The 18877-nt window shown below is 56.4% G+C and overlaps 3 protein-coding genes across 3 annotated transcripts in view; all 3 read left to right on the top strand.

Annotated features, from left to right (window-relative positions):
• The first annotated feature begins 49 nt into the window (after positions 1-49).
• Positions 50-7676, top strand: ZGPAT (zinc finger CCCH-type and G-patch domain containing). Its single transcript, XM_042047645.1, has 6 exons — positions 50-1120; positions 1769-1902; positions 2644-2802; positions 3834-3965; positions 4692-5103; positions 5548-7676. The coding sequence occupies exons 1-6, from the start codon at positions 480-482 to the stop codon at positions 5684-5686; spliced, it is 1617 nt and encodes a 538-aa protein (XP_041903579.1). The 5' UTR covers positions 50-479; the 3' UTR covers positions 5687-7676.
• Positions 7677-7782: 106 nt separating this feature from the next.
• On the top strand, positions 7783-14941 carry LIME1 (Lck interacting transmembrane adaptor 1). The gene is made up of 7 exons (XM_042047658.1): positions 7783-8126; positions 10161-10411; positions 12146-12298; positions 12802-12850; positions 12939-13026; positions 13195-13607; positions 13817-14941. The coding sequence occupies exons 2-7, from the start codon at positions 10392-10394 to the stop codon at positions 14201-14203; spliced, it is 1110 nt and encodes a 369-aa protein (XP_041903592.1). The 5' UTR covers positions 7783-8126; positions 10161-10391; the 3' UTR covers positions 14204-14941.
• Positions 14942-17648: 2707 nt separating this feature from the next.
• SLC2A4RG (SLC2A4 regulator) overlaps positions 17649-18877 on the top strand; it is a 5078-nt gene continuing 3849 nt past the window's right edge. The window contains 2 exon segments of the mRNA XM_042051247.1: positions 17649-17890; positions 17997-18159. Of these exon segments, the coding sequence (XP_041907181.1) occupies positions 17649-17890; positions 17997-18159 (405 nt within the window).

Here is an 18877-nt window from a genome sequence, read left to right as displayed (position 1 = left end):
AGCGCTGAGCGGGTGACGCGCTGGCGAGCGCAGCCGGAAGCGGCGGCTCTGCGGCAGGAAGGGGGGGTGTCATGGCGGGTGTCGCGGAGGCCGCTCGCAGGGGCCGAGGCGGCTGAGGGTGCACTGGGGCCGCCGAGGTGGTGGTGGCGGCTCAGGGAGGTGCTGCAGCCCTGGGGCTGAGGGAGCGCCCAGGCTGCGGGAGGAGCGGTGCCGTGCGCGGGCCCGGTGGGCTTGAGTGGACTCCGTGGCGGGGGAGCGCAGGGCCAGGCCCGGCCTCTCCTCGGACTCTGCCGTCGCCTCTTGCCGCCTGTTTCCAGCAGGAGCATCACCCCGGTGATTTCCGAGGGAAAGAGCGGGACGGCGGGTAGATGTCGCTTCTGCGAGCGAGGACTTCTTATCCAAAAGTGCTTGAGTAAACTCTGAATGTGTTTTGAGTTCGTGGAGAGGACGCGGGCGAAAGCGCCTTCCTTGTGCTGACAATGGATGAAGAGAGTCTGGAAGCAGCGATCCAGACCTACAACGCCCAGCTGGAGCAGGTGGAGCTGGCGCTGGGGGCGGGCCAGGATCCATCGCAGCAGTCGGACCTGATCCAGCTGCAGGAGGATTTGAAGCAGCTGATAGAACTGACCGAGTCCAGCCTGGTGGCTGTGAAAAAGAGCAAACTTCTGGCCACTTTGGACACAGATGCCTCCTCCTCCTCCCCAGCAGGTCTGCCGGGGCAGGATTCCCATCTGGAGAGTTCTGCCCAAGATGAGGAATACGCTGCTTTTAAGGAAGCCATTGCTGGGCTTGGAACAGATGAGGCTCCAGCTGATAATGAGATCTCCTCGGAGAGAGAGGGAGAAACTGGGGATAAAACCAAATCAAAGTGCAGTGAAGAGGAGGAGGAGTCTGAGAGAGAGGAGGAGGAGGAGGAGGAATTGAGTGGGATGAAAGTTAAAGCCCCCTACTACAGCTCCTGGGGGACCCTGGAGTACCACAATGCCATGATTGTGGGGACAGAGGAGCTGGAGGATGGCAGTGCTGGGGTCAGGGTGCTCTATCTGTACCCCACCCACAAGTCCCTGAAGCCATGCCCGTTCTTCCTGGATGACAAGTGCAGATTTAAGGAGAACTGTCGGTAAAGAGAGAGGGGTGGGAGGGGCCTTGTTCCAGAGGGATAAACCTCCTCCTAAAGTGCTCTATGTGGCTTTCTCACCCAGAGAGATTGTGCCTTAATGTTTTTAAAGTGCACTGTGGTGAGCAGTGGCATCAGTTTGGCTGTTTCTTTAGCTAGTGCACAGATGAAGTGGGACATCCCAATGGGAAGCTGCAGAGGTGTTACATAACTGAGTGGATAAATTAACTAATTAAGTGTTTTAAAATAAAACACCCGAGTCTGTGGATAGTGCTCACATTCCAGTTGCACAGGGAGTTTTTATAGGCTCCTTTTTTGGGGATCTTCAGCAAGATCAGCCTGAGTGGTCTGTGAAGGTGCTGGGCTGGAGCCCTGCCTGTCTCTGATCCTGTTTATCCCCAAAGCCATGAACTTCTTAACTGGATGTGTCACTAGCAAGGCAGTTAAAGTCTCTGGGGTGGGATGCATTCCTTATTCCATGACATAAATAACATGTTTAAGGTGAAACATGAACAGCTTTATAATTGCAACAGCATGTGGTCAAACGTCCCCAGTTATGGTGAAGGTTCATCACTGCTGACACTCGTGTGCATTTCCTTTGAGGAGGGAAGGGATTTTCATTTGAAAACTCCTGTTCCTCCTTCCCTGCAGGTTTTCTCATGGTCAGGTGGTGTCCGTGGAGGAGCTGCAGCCGTTCCAAGAGCCCGACCTGAGCAGTCTGGGGGTGGGCTCAGCCTGCCTGGCCAAGCACAGTGACGGGATCTGGTACACGGCCAAAATCACCGGTGAGGGGGGACAGGGGCTTTCCCGGGGTCCAGGGGGAAGGTGGAGGCTGAGGGTTACGTGGATCTAAAACTTTGCTCTCGTGGTTAGTGACAGAAAAATGTAAACTATGTGGTTGTGGCCCTGAACTCAAAATCTTGACATAGCTGAGGAAACAGTCTGAGTTTTGTCAGGCTAGAGGAGGGAATTGGCTGGGAAACAGGAGGTATAAAGAGCAGGAATGTGGAAAGGAAATGACTACGAGGTCATTAACTGCTCCAGGGGAGAGGGAGGTACTGCAGGAATTTACATGTAAATTAGGTGAGAATTGCAATAATCTGCTCTGTTTAAACAAAAACCAGGGGAGCTGGCCCTGCCCAGCAGCTGCTGATACAGGCTTCCTTATGTGCTGGGAAGAGGGAGGGTTTATTTCCTCTTTCCATTTTTCTTTTAACTGTTATTAAGTCAGAAGGGAGCGAGTCTAACTTCTTTTTAATTCCATTTCTTAACAGCCCATCTTTCTTGATTTGTAGAGATAAACCTTTGGGTATCAACACAGGCATTGTGGAAATAGCATTTCATTGCAGTGGGTGCTTCTCCCTCCCAGACAGAAATAAAAATCACAAATTAAACCCAGAACCTTTCAGAACCTGTTCCTTGTGCCTCCCCCCTGTCCCGTGTTGTTCTGCTGGAGCTCACTCTGGTTTAGCTCCCTGTGTGCTGGGCACTGACTGGAGCTCCCGTCCTTGCTGTTCCCTCTGTAGATGTGGACAGTGGTTACTACACGGTGAAATTTGACTCCCTGCTCCTCAAGGAGGCCGTGGTGGAAGGGGACAGCGTCATTCCCCCCCTGAGAAGTGAAGATGCTGCTGAATCTGATGAGTCTGATAGGGACAGTGTGGATGATTCTGGTTATGCCAAAGGTAAGGGAGTGGGGAGGGTGTGAGCAAGAGCGACTTGGGATTTTGTTCTGCCTTTCTCTGGGACTGGCTGGCTGTCCTAGAGCTCTCACTGTGAGTGTCTCACCTCTGATGAAGAGTAGTTGATCTCTTTATGTGTTCCTGAAAGATTGAGAACAGTAATTAATTGGCTGTCATGCTGCAACTGCAAACTAAAATCTTTGTTTTATGCAAATCCCTGGGCTAATGAAGGCTGGAGGTTTCCATGGGAACTTCCCACACGTGGAAGAAGAGAGTGTCATATTTTAGAGTTCCAAGCTCTGAGCCTGTTTCTTACATGTCTGGCTGAGCTGAGTTCGTCAGTGAATCATTTCCTCATCCCTGGGAACTCCATGACTCAGGAGTATGAGACCCAAAGAAATGGGAGTGTTGGGTCCTTCCAGTGCTCGATGAGGCTGCAGGAACAGCCATGCCTTGTTTTACTGCTGAAAGGTGACACAGAGTGCCCAAGTGACATCTTGGAAGCTGCACAGGCAGCACTGTCACTCTGCTGGTGCCACAGCTGCATCATAGGGACAAAGTCATGTCCTAGAGCTCTTTGCATTTAACCTGACAGAGATTATTGGATCCTAGTAACACAAAACTAACGCTGTGGCCTGGAGGAGCCTCATGCCAGAGACAGGAGCTGGAGGCACGGGATAAGTATTAGGTGCCACTGTGCCAAATTCTACTCAGATGTGTACATCAGTCCGTATCACCATCTTGGAAGGAAGGAAAAGGGTCATAAAACTCCTGGGTGATTCTGCCTGGAACTGGGAGGTAGTGTGTCCATTAAATCAAGTGAAATCTCTCATTTCAGTCACTCCCTGTGCAGTGTTCATGGAAGGTGACAATTCAGTAGGAACTAAGTAAGGCTGGAGGAGTGACCAAATGTTTTTAAGGTTGGAGAAGTGAATTGTACTGCCCTGTGAGGGCTTTTTGTACGGTGTGGGTGGCCCACACAGCAGCTTTATTTGTGATTCCTGTTTCACTGATTCTCCCCTTCTGTGCCACAGTGATAGATTCAGGAGTTCCAGAGAACGGGGAATGGACCCCTGCGTGCAGCTCCTCTTTCGGTGGCTGGGAGGCCCATACTCGTGGCATTGGCTCCAAACTGCTTGTTCAGATGGGATATGAGTTTGGAAAAGGTAAGGGGAGAGGGTGGTCCTGGAGCTGTTAAGAAAAACCCAATATTTTGGATGAAGCCAGAACTGTGCTGTGCTGAAGGGCCTGTTGGCTGAGGCTCGAGCAGGGTGATAGATCACAGCAGTGTTGGAGGGAAGAGGGAGGACATTTCATGGAAGTACAGGCTTGTGGGGCACCAGCCCCTGTATGGTAATGGCAAACTTTGGAGGCACTTGGAAGCACAGTCAAGTTCATGATCAAAGCCATGAGAACGTTGTGGAGTGTTCAAAGGCTGGAGGTGGAAGTGAGCTGATCCGCAAAGCTTCTGATGTCTGTGTTAATGCATCTCCTGGCCTGGACACAGACTTCAAAGCCTGCTGAACTCGCTGCTCCCACCCAAATTGCATCGAGCCTTGGGGGCTCTGGGAGGGCCTCTGTGTCTCCGGTTCTCCCAGAGGAACCAAACCAGTTTTAGGTAGAACCTGGCTTGAGAAGCTGAGGATGTGAGGCTGAACCCAGTTTCACAGAAACCGGCCTGATGGATGGCCTCAGGCTTGGAATCATAAATCTCCTGCTGTGGAAGGCTCCTGGCCTGGCCTTTGCTGCTGCCCTTGGCTTGGGCAGTAATTCTAACTTCTGGTACCTCAAAAGCCTCTTTGCTTGTTCTAAGCTTGTGACTGTCAGCGTGAGCTTGTGGTGGGAGGTGGCTTGGAGAGGGGATGCTGTAATCACTCGGTGTCTCTCCTCAGGCTTAGGGAAGAATTGCGAAGGCAGAGTGGAGCCAGTGCAGGCTGTGGTGCTTCCTCGAGGGAAGTCCCTGGACCAGTGTGCTGAGGTGCTTCAGAAGAAGAAGCAGGGGAAGCTGGAGCCAGGTAAATCAAGGAAATGCCGAGCAAAGGGAGGCAGCTCTGGACAGCCGGGCGGCCGTAAGGCCCCGCGCAACGTGTTTGACTTTCTGAATGAGAAACTGCGCGAGAAGAGTGCCGGGGACAAGGCTGGGGGGGTGGCACTGCCCCAGAGGACCAGCAAAGAGATCTACCACGCCAGCAAGAGCACCAAGAAAGCCCTGAGTGTCAGCCTCTTCCAGACCACAGAGAAGATTGAACAGACACAGAGGGACATCAGGGGAATCCAGCAGGCCCTGGCGCGCAACATCGGGCGGTAGGAAAACGTTCTCTTTGGGACCGAGTTCCTGGTGCTTCTGGGGAGGGGTGGGCTTGAAATGAGGTGTGGGAGGAACAAGTGAAATGTATCTGGATGAAACCTAAGGGGAAGTGGAGGAGAGAGTTTAGTGTGTGCTTCAGACCTGCGTGGACACTGGCAGATGTGTCTGGGGTCCTTTGACTGGAATTTGGGCTGTGGCAAAAAGAGGAGCTCTCTGAGGAAAGGTGCTGGAATCCTTCTTGTGCCCACCTCGGCAGGACTGCTGTTGAGCATCCCAGGAGGACATTCTCTAGCCCAGATAGTGCTGAGCATGAGGTTATTCCTGGCTTTCAGCAGGTCCCTTGGGCTAATCCTACAAGAAAGGGCAAAGCCTCCTGGGATGGAGCAAGCCTTTGATCTTACCATGTGGGATGACATTGCCACTGTGCTTTTTGCTTTCAGGCACAGCATTGCTGCAGCTCAGCTGGAGGAGAAGCTGGCTGATGCTCACAAGCAGCTGGGACAGCTGCAGGCCCAGGAAGCCAGGCTGCAGCGAGAGCAGAAGAAAGCAGACACCCACAAGAAGATGACTGAGTTCTAGGTGCTGAGGAAGGTGTTGGATTGCAGGGATTGTCCTTCTGGTGCTCCTGGCCTCAGAGCCTGGGTGAGCTGTCCTGCTCTGCTGGGCCGCAGGCTGCCCTGACTAAAACTGGGCAAAAAAGCAGCAGTTTCTGGATGCTTCTGAGCTCTTCTGGGAGGGGGAGGAGTGCACATCCATCCAGCCCCGAAAGCATTCAGTGAGCTGGGCCTTGGATGAGGCCTAGCTACAAGGAATACAATTCTCTGCTCTCTTGCACACTTCTTTCCTTCATTTTCCCTGCAGTAGCAGCTCCATCCAGAGTCTGTGGGTGCTCAGGTGATAACACTGCTGGCTACAAACCAGCCGAGGGGGCTTGGACAGCCCCACATCCTGCCATCAACTGTGGCTTCTGTCTGTGGCCACTTGCCAAGCACAGGTGCAGGCAGGGTCCCAAGCACGGTTGGGTGAAAACATCAGAGGTGAAGTGCTTTAGCTGCTCTCTGCCTTCTGGTTTTTACTATGGGATTTATCTGAGAATTCCCATTTTTTGGGGGAGCAGTTCTTCGTAGCCCTAGTGTAAGGAAAAGAAGGAAAACTGACAGCTCAGAGGTGGGAACCAGCAGCCTGGAGCATCAGATTCCAGCAGTTTGACTGTAAGAGTATCCCAGGACATGCTGTAGCCAAACTCACTGGCTTGGCATGGAAAGCTGCCTGGTTCCACAAGTAGAGTGCCACAGCTGGGGGAATAAGCCAGCAGCATAACAGGATTCCCAACCTTGTGATTTTTGCCACCATTAGTTGGGTTTTTCTGTCTGAGGTGGCTCACTGAACACAGGTCCTTTTACTAAAAAACCTCAGGACCCAGATCCAGGTTGGACAGGGCCCTGGATCAGCACAAAGAGCAAGATCTGTGTGTGCCCAGTGTGCAGCCCTGCAGTGGGAGAGCTTGGGGTGGGGCTGGGCTGAGAGCAGGCCAGGCAAGCCAAATACCCTTCCCTGCAATGTGGAAAGTGTTTGGACAAGAAGGATGTCCTCTCCCCTTGGTTACATTCTGCGTTGGTGGTGGCCAGTCCTTGCCTCAGAGGAGATGCTGGTTTCATTATCTGGTGGTATTTTTGCATTGTAAAGGCTTTTTTTTAAAAAAAAAGTTTGCAATTCATGCCAGTATCTTAAGGGCACCATTTTTTTTTAATTTAATGAACCGTTTTCCTTTTATTCTGTGAGTCATTTTTCTAAAGAAGAGGTTCGTTTAGTACCTCCTTTTTTATCTATCCCTAAGAACAGATTAAAAAACAGGCTGTCAGCCTGGACAGGGCTGTGCCTGCTTGTAGGGTCAGGCTGCCAAAGGAACGAGAAAATCTGAGACTGAAGAAGACACGATCAGAGCTGTTCAGGTCATGTGGGATTTCACATTGCTGCAGACACACTCAGAAACGCAGTGAGACAGCAAAACCTAACAAGATGAACATCTTAAGGAAACCTGTGGGAGTGAGCCTCTGCTCCTGAAGAGCACCTGGATCATGCTGTGATCTTCGTGGATGTGGGAAGTGGCATGGGCTGCCTTGGGCACTTCAACATCCATTGGTTCCTCTTGGGATTGGCTGTACTGTCCTCATTGTTCTGAATTTGTGTTCTCCACACTCGGGGCTCAACTCAAGGGTTTAACAATGGCCCTTCCCTCACAAATGACTCTTTGTTTCTCACACTTGAGTGCTGAGTGGTGACAAGGATTAATTTGCCCAGCTTAGCATGGATGCTTACTGAAGTGGCCCATGGCTGGAGAGCTGAGCTGGGCAGAGAAAATGGGGGGGATTTATTTTGTGCTCTGAGACTGTTTATCATCATCTCTTTAGGAACTGGGTGTATTAGCCCTGTGTCTTGGCTCGTATTTTGACCCTTCCTTGGGATCTCCACAGCCTGACTTGCCAGGCTCCTATTCCAGCGGCTGCCACCTCTCACCCAGCGCAGTTCACATCCCTGATGAATAAAGTTGGTGTTTATTTTTCCCCTCTCTCCTTGTAAGGCGTTGCTCATTTGCAAGGTAATGATGATCTGGGGCGCCCCATTCTTTCCTTATATTGCCCTGAGCTGCCGGAGGAGCCGGGAGGAGCCGGGCGGGGAGCGGGCGCGGCAGAGGGTGCTCGTGTGTGCCGGGAGCCTGCGGAGCCCGGGAGCCGCGGCGCCTCCCGCCCCGGCTGCGAGCACAGACCCAGCCTACCCCTGGGTGAAGCCACCACCTCCGAGGCCAGGAAGCTGTGCCGTGTGTGCCCCGCGTCTGCTCACAGCCGGCTGCTCCTCAGAGAGTGGGAGAGCTCACATCGGGATGTTGGAAATGTGCAGGAGCCCCTGATTGGGACTTGCTGTGGGATAAAAGAAATGAAGTTCTACGGGCTGGCTGGCAAGGAGGAGAGCGTGATCAGATTCGTGTGCTCCACACTCACTGGATTTTGAATTCCTGCAAGTAAGTGGTGGTGGCTTTCCTGTGCCTGGGAAACGGGGAATCTGCAGCTAAACCAGAGGCGGAAATGCTTTAAACCCCGCCATGTATATAGAAGTTGCAGCGTTGTTGGAGATGCTGTTGGGGCTGGATAGACTGGACAGGCAGGATTCCTGCTCTGCTCTGGGAAGCCTCAGCTGGGTTCAGCTTTATGAGTTGGGCTCCAAGCTGTGTCACTCCATGCTTTGTGCTCTGCAGCTGGGCTTGAAAGGGAAGAAAAGGTGGTGAACTTAGCAGCACTGCTGGGATCCCATGGCTGGAGTCTGGAGGCTGAGTGGGAGCTGATTGCTTTTGGGATAAATTAACTCAGTTCAGAGGTGTGTGGCATTGTGGAAATTTCCAGTTGTATTGTGGGTAGGGGAACAGGAGTATTGCTGGTGTGTGCAATGGGGAAATGCTGAGCTCCTGGTTATGGGTGAGGAGGCTTGAGAATGTGGTCACTGAAATGCTGTCTTTTGTAAACCTAAGATGATGTACAAATACTTCATTTGTGGCAAAAAAAGCCACTGTGGTAGGCAGATGATTCTCAAGAGGACACATCTCCTTAATACACCCATCCCGTAGTGTGGAATGTGGCTTCCCATAACAGCAGCTCCAAGCTCTCCACTGGTCTCCTGCTGTGGCTCAGCTCTGCAGAAAACCTCTTGAGCAGGTTCTTGCCTTGGAGGAGCATTTTTCTGCCCAAGTGAATGTTCAGCAACTAGGGAAGGGTGGGAAGAAAGAAAAGTGTTGAAATGGTGTCAGCCTTGAGCAAAGCCTTGTGGTGTGGGCAGACAGTCATTCATCCAAAGGTTTTAAAGTGATATTTTCTCAAAAGCCACTCCAGCACATGAGCAGCAATCAGAACTGCAGCTAGAAGTGTGCATCCAAGTTTTCAGACATTTGGGTCTGGCATTTAGAAGTATGGTTGGCACCTTCTAAATCAAAAGCCTCAGGAGGTGTTTGACCATGAAATCTCATTACAGAGATGAGCGAAGTGGGTGAGATCTTGTGCCTGCTTTTTTGAAATAGTCTTACATTTCACAAATTGCACCCCATGGTCTAGGGCAGATTCAGTGTTGTGACTAACTGTAAACAGCGCTTTCGCTTTTTGTAATTGAAAAGAAAGAAATCCATCTACTTCTGCTTCTTGTGCCTTTTTTGAAGCACAGCTCCCTGGGGTACCCAAGCAGAGTTTGCTGCAGCCGTGTGCACAGTTGCTGATGGAAATCAGTTCAAAATGTTCCTCCTGGTTTCGTGCAAATAGGCTTTGAGTAGCTTCGCAGACTTTTTTCTTGCAACCCTGCACTGAACACTGTGTGGTTTTATCAGAGGAGATGAATCAGAGACCAGGCAGAATTGTCAGCAGCAGCCCTTGACTTTGCAGTGAATTTAATCTTGCTTTCATGAAGCCGAGATGAGGAAATTGCACCTTTTCTAGGACTCACAAAAAACTCCCACACCATGGAGTAGCAAACCATCTGCCTTTAGGGTGCCTGTGCTTGGGTGTCACACACAGGGGAGTGATCCCTCCTCGGAGGGCTGTGGGTGTTGTCGCATGTACGCAACGGCTGTGACCGCCCTCGTCTTCAAAGCCACCTCGGCTGGCAGAGCCGGCGCCTTACGAAACGCTGTCTGCTGAGTCTCCTGCCCCAGGAGCAGCCCCAGGACTGGGAGATCGATCGATAACTTTATTGGCAGGAAATTCGGGTGTAGGTTTCAGAAGGTCTGGCTGAGACTTTGCCTTGCAAAGCTGCTCAGTCCTACCTGAGTGCCTTCAGTCAGGCACTGGGTTCTGCTGGCAAATCTGTGATTTTGGGAGACCCAATGTGTTGTCCCAAGAAGTGGCTTCTCCCAGTGGCTGCTGAGCCTGAGCACTGAGGAGCTTGCACTGGGCAGTTTCACTGGTCAGAAATCCTGGAGTGACCACCGACCTGCCCTACAGAAAGTAGGCCAGAAGAATTCCTCCGCATTCATTTCTACTCAAGAAAGTCTCTCCCTTCAATCTTCAAAATTCAGGGATGGAAAATCCCCCTGCTGTGGGATAAGCTGCCCCATCTGTGCCTGCCTCAGCATACTGAAAGCTTCCACCTCGACTCCAACATCACACCAGCTCCGGCCGTCGAACCTCGTTAGAACTTTGCCTGCTCAACTCCAGAGCCTGCTCAGCTCTGCCCTGCTCCTGCAGCCCACGATTCCATCACTCTAATGAGCTGAACGAGTCCAGCGAGGAGCTTCAGGCTCTATCTAATGCACCGGCCCTTTTGCAGGTAATCCATATAATTAGTGTATGCTCAGACAGAAAAGCTGTGTTGTCTAATTAAAACGTTGTTGGAAAGGGAACAGCCTCCCCTTCCCAGCTCTGATCTAAGCCAGTCTGTCCAGCCTGGTTAGTCCTTAAAACCTCTCTGTCTCACTTTCTACCTTGAAATAATTGCTCTCCAGGGTTCATGCTTCAGTCAGAGCAGTTTCCAAAGGCATGGGAAGTTCTTAGATAAAAGGGTGCTTTCAGATAAAAGGGTGCTGCAAATGGGCAGAGACCTGCTGGTTATTGGGGTAAAAATGTGCCAAAGATGCTGCTGTGTGACTGGGGGTGCAGGGGAGAGGGGAGATCCTGTGGGTCTGCAGTAGCTTCTGAGATTTACACAAGGCAGGGTGGCTTCTCACCAGAGCTCATCTGGGCTTTGTCATCCGGATGAAGATACGCAAGAGGGTGAGTAAGGGATGCTCAGCATGTCCTGCTGGATCTCTGGGTCCCCATCTGTGCTGGTGGAAGCTGTCCTGCCCAGCTGTGCCCAGGGACCCTGCTGCTGGGCCCATCTGGATCAGCTACCGCAGCTTCTTGGAGCTGTGCTTCACTCCAGGCACTGCCTCCATCTCCTTTCGGATCAGGCATTTCCTGGGTGTCGGTGTCAGGCCACCCTTTTTTTGTAGAGCAGGGTGCACAGAGCTGAGCTGTGCAGAGCTGGGAGCCGCAGCCGCTGCCGGCGCTGGTGCAGCTGAAGGGATGCCAGCTTTTGCTCTGGGTTTGCAGTGCACTGGCAGCCGGGCAGGGACAGGGATGGTGGCATGGGGATGGTGACACAGGGGTCGGCAAAAGCCTCCTGGGGAAGGTGGTGATCCTGACAGGCTGGGGAGCATCCGTGCTTTGTGTCGGGCTCCCCAGCACCCTCCTGCCTCTGCACCTCTTGCTCTGGCTCTGCCGCTGCCGCAGTTTGCAGGGGATGGCTTTTGCCTTGAGGAAGGCACAGGGACAAGGGCTGGATTTGGGCAAGGCACAGATTTAAGCAGACGAAAGGGATGGGAAGATTGGGTGTTTTCTGCTCTGGCGTCACAGCAGAGAGCAGCTGCAGACCTGGGGTTGTGGTGGCACAGGGAACGTGGGGTCTGTGTGAATCTGCTGCAGGAGGAGCATGTCCTGATGCATTCTGCTGAGCCCGGGGCATGAGGAGGGAGAGGAAGGAGAGGCTGAAGCTCACCCTATTTCCAGGAAGTTGAGTCATCCTGCCTGTCCTTTCTGGCCTCCCCTATGCTCAGGAGCAGTGTCACCCCCATCCCGCAACCTGGGGTACTGTCCCCATGTCCCCAGAAGGCATTCTGGCATTTTTAGGGTGTCTCCAGAGGATTTTCAGGGCCCCTGGGCGTGTCCTTTTCACCATTTCGTAGCAACTTGTGAGCTTGAATCCTGCTGGTTTTGTTGGATTGGTTTTTTCAAAAGGAACCAGAATCTGAAGTTTTCTCCTGTGGTGGCAGAGTACCCACTGCCGAGTGTCCACACTGGGCTGGGCACTGGAGGTGTTATGGTGACCCTGGGGAGGGCAATCGCTGGCCAGAAAATGGGACACCCAGTGAAATGTCCCCGTCCAGAGCATCCAGAGAGACCCCCTGCTGGGGGACTGTGCTGCAGGGGTCCCTCAAGTCCTGGGGGTCATTGAGCACCATTTCGTGCCGTGGTGAGCCCAGCAGCTCCCGGCTGAACCCCAGCTCGTGTTCTCTGTCCCCAGAGCTCGGCCCTGCAGTGGTGTTGGAAGCGGCTCCCCCATGGCTGCAGCCGGCGGCGAGGGGACAGAAGGGACCCGGCTCCTGCCGGCCGGCGCTGCCCTGGCCCTGCTCGGTGGCCTGGTCTACCTGGGCGCCCTGTGCGCTGCCTGTAAACGGTACGTGCTGCCCACGGCTCCTCCCCTTTCCCTCCTGGGGCTGGGATGGGCCTGGGGATCCCCTCGGTGACATTTGGTGGCTGCAGGTGGAGACTCTGTGTGAGCCCATCCTGAGCTTCGACCACTGGGATCTGCTCACCCCAAACCCCCACGTGTACCCCAGTGCAGCTCTACCTGGCTGATCCTGCATCCCTGTGTGCTGCAGCCCCCCGGCACACCCCCTACACCCAAAATCTCGGAGGAGCAGCCCAGAGAGGGCTGAGTTGTGAGTGGGATGGACAATGCCAGGGGCAATGCCGAGGTTGGTGCCAGTGGTGCCTTGCACAGCGCAGAAGGCTGCAGGATGCAATTGTGATGTCCCCAGCCAGCACAGACCGTGCTGTGGGGCTGGGGAAGGAGCAGGGATGTGGGTTTTGGGAGTGCCACGTTGGGGACCCGGGGCACCTGCTCCTCACCCTTGGCTTTGCCATCTGCCTTGGGCTCAGCCCCCCTTCTCCCTGCAGGAAGGGCAGGAAGAAGGTTGCTCCGGACGGGGTGAAGCTCGTGGATGAGGTAAGAGGACGTTTGGGGGGCAGGATCGGCCCCGGGGGGTGGTCTGGGCTCTCAGCCCAGCCTGAGGGTGTGTGTTCCCCCACGGCAGGCCCTGCTCCGCCAGACGCAGCTGCGGTCACTCAGCAAGTCGGACACGAAGCTGCATGAGCTGTACCGGGTGAAGGTCAGAGACGACGGTGAGTGGCCGTGGAGCTGGGGGAGCCCAAGGGGCTGGTGGCCCTGGGCAACTGCCTGCAGTCCCCATGTTGCCCAGAGAGTACATCGTGTCATGGACAGACGTGGCACTGTGCTGGCACAGGGGTTGGTACCTGTTGCATCCCCTGATTTCCTCTTCTCTCCCGCAGTCCAGCGTCCGGCCAGCCTGGATCTCGCTTGTCCCGCGGCCCCTGGAGGCGAATCCCTGCACAGCACCGGCCTCCTGCACCGCGAGCTGCCCCAGATCCCCGTCCCTGAGCCCCCGGCCGCCTCCCCAGCCCCCGACCAGACCTACTCCAACCTGCTCTTCACCCCGCTGCGGAAACCAGCGCCAGACACTGTCTATGAGTGCCTGGCAGTGGAGGGCGAGGACGCCCCGGTGCCCCCCATGCCCTCTGGCACCCAGGTGTCCCCTCCACGGGCTGTGCATGGGGCAGCCGATTATGCCTGTGTCCATAAGGTGAAGAAGACGGTGTCAGTGGAGGTGCAGGATGGGGCTGCGGCAGGGCCCCCTGGAACACAGCACTGCTGGGATGGTGCAGGCAATGCCCCCCAGGCCAAGGTACGACTCTGGGGGGCAGCAGGGATGGGGCATATTGGGGGGTCATTTAATTCCATGTCTCCCTGTAGTGCCCATGTTTGGAGTAAGGTATAAATTAGGATCCACTGCCAGGATCCTCCTGGGGGGCTTTCAGAAGATGGGGGGGACAAAATCATGAGGATGCAGGGATTGCCCCTAAACTCCCACCCTAAAAAAAATTCCTTTTGCAGCTGGAAGAGATGTACTCAACGGTGTGCAAAGCCACCAGAAAGAAATCCCAGGTCCCTGCATCGAGCCAAAGGGCCATGAAGGAGGCAGGTTCCGGGTGGCTGCCCCCCCTCCAGCAGGAGGGGGCCCCGGCAGCCCCAGGCCCCCCTGACCCCTGTTATGAGTCCATCAACGACAGAGCATGGACTGCTCAGGGCCGTGGCCCCGACCCTGACTATGAGGCCGTGGACATTAACTGGAAGAAGACGGCAAAACGGGGCAAGCTGGGGATGCCCTGTGTCCCCGAGAACCTGTACGAGAGTGTGGTGGACATTTGGGCAGGGGAGCCCCGGAAAGCCTCTGCACGGACAGTGGCCAATGGGCTGGAGGTTTACATCACCAACCTATAGCCCCCCAGGAGCAGGGGCAGGGCCATAGCAGGGTCCCACCCGGCTGGACACTGTCAGGTGCCGGGGGACAGGTGCCAACAGCCCTGTGCCCACCAGAGCAGCTGCATCCCTGCACACGCTCTCTGTATATATTTTCTGTTACTTTTCTATGAGTGTCCTTGTCCCATCCCAGCCCAGCTGGTGCCAGCAGGTTGATGGTGGGATGTCCCAAGATGGGTATTTTGGGGGTGCTGTGTGCTGTGTGGGACCCCAGTGAGACAGGGCTGGTGCTGGCACCGAGATGGGAACAGGGTGGGGACCATGTTTTGGGGTGGGGGAATGACAGGGCTGTGGCCAGCCCCGTGCCTTGGGCTGCAGGATCAGACCCTCATCAGGGGGTTTCTACCATGACTGAGAGTCTCTGTCCTCTTCACACTGTGGGGGAGCCAAAGGCTCCCTCCAGCCCCCAGGAAGCCCTGAGAAGCTTTGCTCCCATCACAGAACATCCCTTGTTATGGGGAGATGGGGTCAGCCCTGCCTTCATGAAATCATAGCATATCCTGAGTTGGAAAGGACCCACAAGAGCTCATTGAGTCCGACTCCTGACCCTGCACAGGACAACACAAATTTCCCTGCTGTGGGCTGTGGGCTCCGCTCCATCCTCCATTCCCACCCTTTCAGACCCATGCAAGGATGTCGCCATGGGCAGCCCTCTCCCAAACACCATTAAAAGCCTGAGAGAAGGTTTACACTCTTAAACTGAGTCTAAATCCCTGGTTCTGAGGGCTGCTGCTGCTGGTGCAGCTGGTGCTGGGAGAGCAGCTTGGAGCACAGTGTGACTGTGAGTGCACCCGTCCTGGATGGGTGGTTTGGCACCTCTGAAATGGGGACACACAGCCACCGAGAGCTGCTGCGTGGAGTGATCTGTGCCAGAGCAGAGCTTTGCACAGGGCTGGGGTAGAAGCCAGGGCGTGTTTGCCCAGCACTTGCTTCCTGCTTACCTCGCCATTACTCACTCCCCTGGGTCCTGTGGCCTCCATGTGCCAAAAAAGCTTGGGTGAGCTGGATCTGTACCCCGACCCGCAGACCCCAGGGCTTAAACTTCACTCCTCTTCTCCCCGTGGGGAGTTGCACATCCCCGCCCCAAGAGACGCCCTGGTGAGGCAACGACGGTGGCTCTGGTCACATGGCCACCAGCCGGCCAGCGGCTGCCTGACCTCGTGGCACGATGGCCCGGTGCTCGCTGGAGCCAGGTGGAACCTGCAGCCCCTGTGTCGTGCCGTGCTGTGCCAGGCTGTGTGGCAGGAAGCCACACGCCTTCCCTCAGCAGCTTTGCCCCTGCACCGCGGCAGGTGAAGAGATTAAAACCGAAAACGCGGCGCTCAGCAAACCCCGCTCAAGGCGTTAGAGCTGGAGGCACCCCAGGCGTCGTCAGCTCCGTGCTCGACGCCAAACCACAGCCGCCCTCGAGAGCTCCCATCCCCCTGCGAGATAAGGGCGCTGATAGAACACGGCTGGTGCCGGTGCTACCGCACTCTTCCTGCTGCCAGTGGCACCAGAACGACGCGTGGGCTCCCCCCGCGCTGCCCCCGGCCGCACCCTTCCCCTGTTCCCCTTCTCCATTATCCCACCCCACATGGCTGGCTCCCTCCTACACCACCTGAACCCCCTGGGAGCTGTTTTGGGCTGTGTTGTCAGCCACAGGAGCATCACTTCCGTGTGGGATCAGTGTGGCTTCACTCCGGTCGCTGCGCTGCCCGTGGGCTGGGATGTGGGTACCACTGCGCCACCTCCCTGGGGGAAGGCAGGCTTGGAATGGCACCAGGGAACGGAAAGCTCCTGCTGTGGCAGAGCGGAGGTGGCCAAATTTGGTCTCCAATTTACCCCAGTAGCAGCAGAAGCCGTGCAGGGCTGCCTACTTGCCCATAATCCCTGTGGGACGTGGAAGAGCCGGACTCAAATAAGAGAAAAACTGCGCAGTCCTCACGGTGATGGAAAATGTCCCTGGAACCCCGGTTGGAGGCTCGAAATCTGGGTGGTGAATGAAGGATCCATCCCAAAACATGACTTGGAGTCTCGGGCTGTGATCGGGAAGGTCGGGGTTGGGGTCAGAGCGAGGGGAGACGGTAGGGCTGGGAGTACCCCGCCTCAGCCGCGGGGACAGACGTGTGCGGGGCTCTTCGTCACGCTGCGAGGGACGGTGCTGCGAGGGACGGTGCTGGACGGTGCCGTTCCCACAAGAGGGAGCGAGCAGGAGCCCAGCGAGCGCCGCAAGAGGCTGAACGGGTTGCACATCGTATAGTTCCGCACGCTGTAGGATGTAGCCCGGTGCTGCAAGGCGCATTACACGGTGCACGGTGTGACACCTGCACCGTGTCACACACCGCATGGCGCTGTACGGGGCTCTGTACTATAAGGACCCGCACCCCCTATGTCCCTGCAGCCCGTACGGCTCCGCAGCCCGAGCAGCTCTGTGGCTGTACGGCAGCACAGGGCTCTCCAGCCAAACCAGCCCCGCACCTGAACAGCTCCGCACCCCGCCCAGCCCCACATCCCTGAAGCTCACACCCGTGTGGCCCCGTCCCCCGGCAGCTCTGCACCCCCAGCAGGCAGCCAGGGGACATGGGCAGTGCGGGCACGGCCCCGGCTCTCTCTGCAGGACCTCCTGGGCGAGGGGCATCACAGCCCAGTCCGCAGCCAACCCCCCCCGGCAAGGGAGTCCAGGTACCACGGGGGGACCTCCCAGGGATGGTGATTCTTGGGGGAGCCCTGTGCAGGGTCAGGAGTCGGACTAAATGATCCTTGCATGTCCCTTCCAGCTCAGAAGGTGCTATGACCACGATTTTAACTTGGGATGCCACCCTGCCGCGCCCTCCTGCCCGGGCCGGGGGTCGGGCTGGCGGCACCCTGTGCAAGGGCGGGCGATACTCGTGGAGTTGCACAACACCGAACGGAGCTGCCGGAGCCTTCAACTCCGCGCTTCGGCCGCCGTTAACCATTAAACCAGAGCGGGGACGGCCGCGGAGCCTCCCCCGGGCCCCACAGGCTCCTCCAGGGCTGCGCTAACGGGGGCGGCGGGATCCGCCCCCCCCAGGGACGGGACAGGATGGGGAATAAAGGCTGCTCCGGCTCTGCTCCTCCTCCTGTGCTCCCCGGGCAGGTGTGGGGCCCCGCGGGTGTCCCGGTTCCCGGGGGACACTGCCCTTCACCCGGCTGGTCCCCAGTTCCTGTGGTGTGCAGGGGGACCCCGCGGGCGGCCGTCCCGGGGCGACACCGGGCGCTTGGCCGGGTTCGTGGGGGCTTTCCTGGTGTGCTGCTTTTTTCACTCTTACGAAAGCACCAGGGCATGGCGCAGGGTGGAAGCGGCACCTCCAGCTCTCCTGCACCACAGCAGGGAACACGGGGTGGCCAAGCACCCCAGGAGCCAAGCTGGGAACATCCCCTCCCCAGGCAGGGGATCCGCGGGATGCCGCCCCAGCAACCCCACAGCCCCCGAGCCACGGGAATCAGCCGTGTCAGCCAGCCCAGGGCTGCTGAGGGACAGGCAGGGGAGACAGGAGGGGGGGGACAGACGGGGGCCACCATCTGGGACAGCCGCACGGACTCTGTCCCGGCCTTCAGGCTGCGGGTTGGTCAATCCAGCAGCAGCAGGACCCGGTGGCCCGTGGCCGCCGCCCAGCGCTCGGGGCCCCGCGGGTTTTGGGGCAGGTGAGGAGCGGAAGGCAGATGGGCGCCAGCCCGAGCTCCCCAAGCACCCCACGCACCCCAAAACCCCCTGCACCGCATGGACTCCACGTACCCCCTTGCACTACAGGTACCCCCTGCTACCCCACATACCCAGGGCACCCCAGAATTCCATGGACCCCACGCACTCCAAGCATTCCATGTGTCCAGGCCATTCCACGCATCCCACATGCCCAGCGTACCCCATGCACCCCGTGGAGCCCATGCACCCCGTGGACCCCCCATGCACCTCGGTACCCCAAGTACCTCCTGTACCCCTGGCAGCCCGGGCACCCCACCCACACCCAGCCCTGCCATTCTGTGTGGGTTTTAGCAGTGACTCCCCGTGGTGGGCAGGACTGACTGAATCCGTGTGGAATTAGGGACTTCTTTCCTGCTGGGAACGGCGCACACACCCCAAAAATCCAGACCACACCCCCTTTCTAGCAGAAGGTCACTGTAACTTTTGGGGGAGCCCTAGAGCTGATGGGGGAACCCTACAGGCAAGTTCCAGGGGGTATAAAATTTCGGAGAGAACTTTGGGGGTACCCTGTAAATTTTGGAGAGTATAACTTTGTGAGGAGCTCTGCAACGTTTGAAGAGCCCCTGTAACTTGTCGGCGTCCCTATAATTCGACCGGTCACGTCATTTTTGCGCGAATCCCCCAAATTTTAACGCTGCAAATTTCACCCCGGTAAGTCCGCAGGAGCCGTCGGGCGTTCCGCGGGATGCTCCGCGGTGGCGGGATCCCCGCGTTTTTTTTTTGGGGGGGGGGGGCGCCCATAATCCCGCGCCGTAACAACAAAATCGGAACTTTCGGGGGTCTTCTACAACTTTCGGGGAGCCCCGCGAGTTTGGCGGGAAAAGGGGAGGTGACTTCACGGTGGCCCCAAGGGTGCCGGGGAGCACTCAGCGGTGACGGGGGTGACACGGGCGGCCTGGTGGGAGTGGGGTGAGGCTTTGGGGGGCTGT

The sequence above is a fragment of the Corvus kubaryi genome, unplaced genomic scaffold (assembly GCF_017639235.1).
Source record: "Corvus kubaryi isolate FWS band 111438036 unplaced genomic scaffold, C.kubaryi_AGA036_p1.0 134, whole genome shotgun sequence".
Taxonomy (NCBI): domain Eukaryota; kingdom Metazoa; phylum Chordata; class Aves; order Passeriformes; family Corvidae; genus Corvus; species Corvus kubaryi.
This window is presented reverse-complemented; position numbering and strand designations above follow the sequence as displayed.

Coding starts and splice junctions, on each gene's coding strand:
- ZGPAT (XM_042047645.1), top strand. CDS start 480: ATGGATGAAGAGAGTCTGGAAGCAGCGATCCAGACCTACAACGCCCAG. Junction 1,903..2,643: donor GTACACGGCCAAAATCACCG/GTGAGGGGGGAC, acceptor TTCCCTCTGTAG/ATGTGGACAGTGGTTACTAC. Junction 2,803..3,833: donor TGATTCTGGTTATGCCAAAG/GTAAGGGAGTGG, acceptor TCTGTGCCACAG/TGATAGATTCAGGAGTTCCA.
- LIME1 (XM_042047658.1), top strand. CDS start 10,392: ATGCACCGGCCCTTTTGCAG. Junction 10,412..12,145: donor ATGCACCGGCCCTTTTGCAG/GTAATCCATATA, acceptor CTCTGTCCCCAG/AGCTCGGCCCTGCAGTGGTG. Junction 13,027..13,194: donor GGTGAAGGTCAGAGACGACG/GTGAGTGGCCGT, acceptor TCTCTCCCGCAG/TCCAGCGTCCGGCCAGCCTG.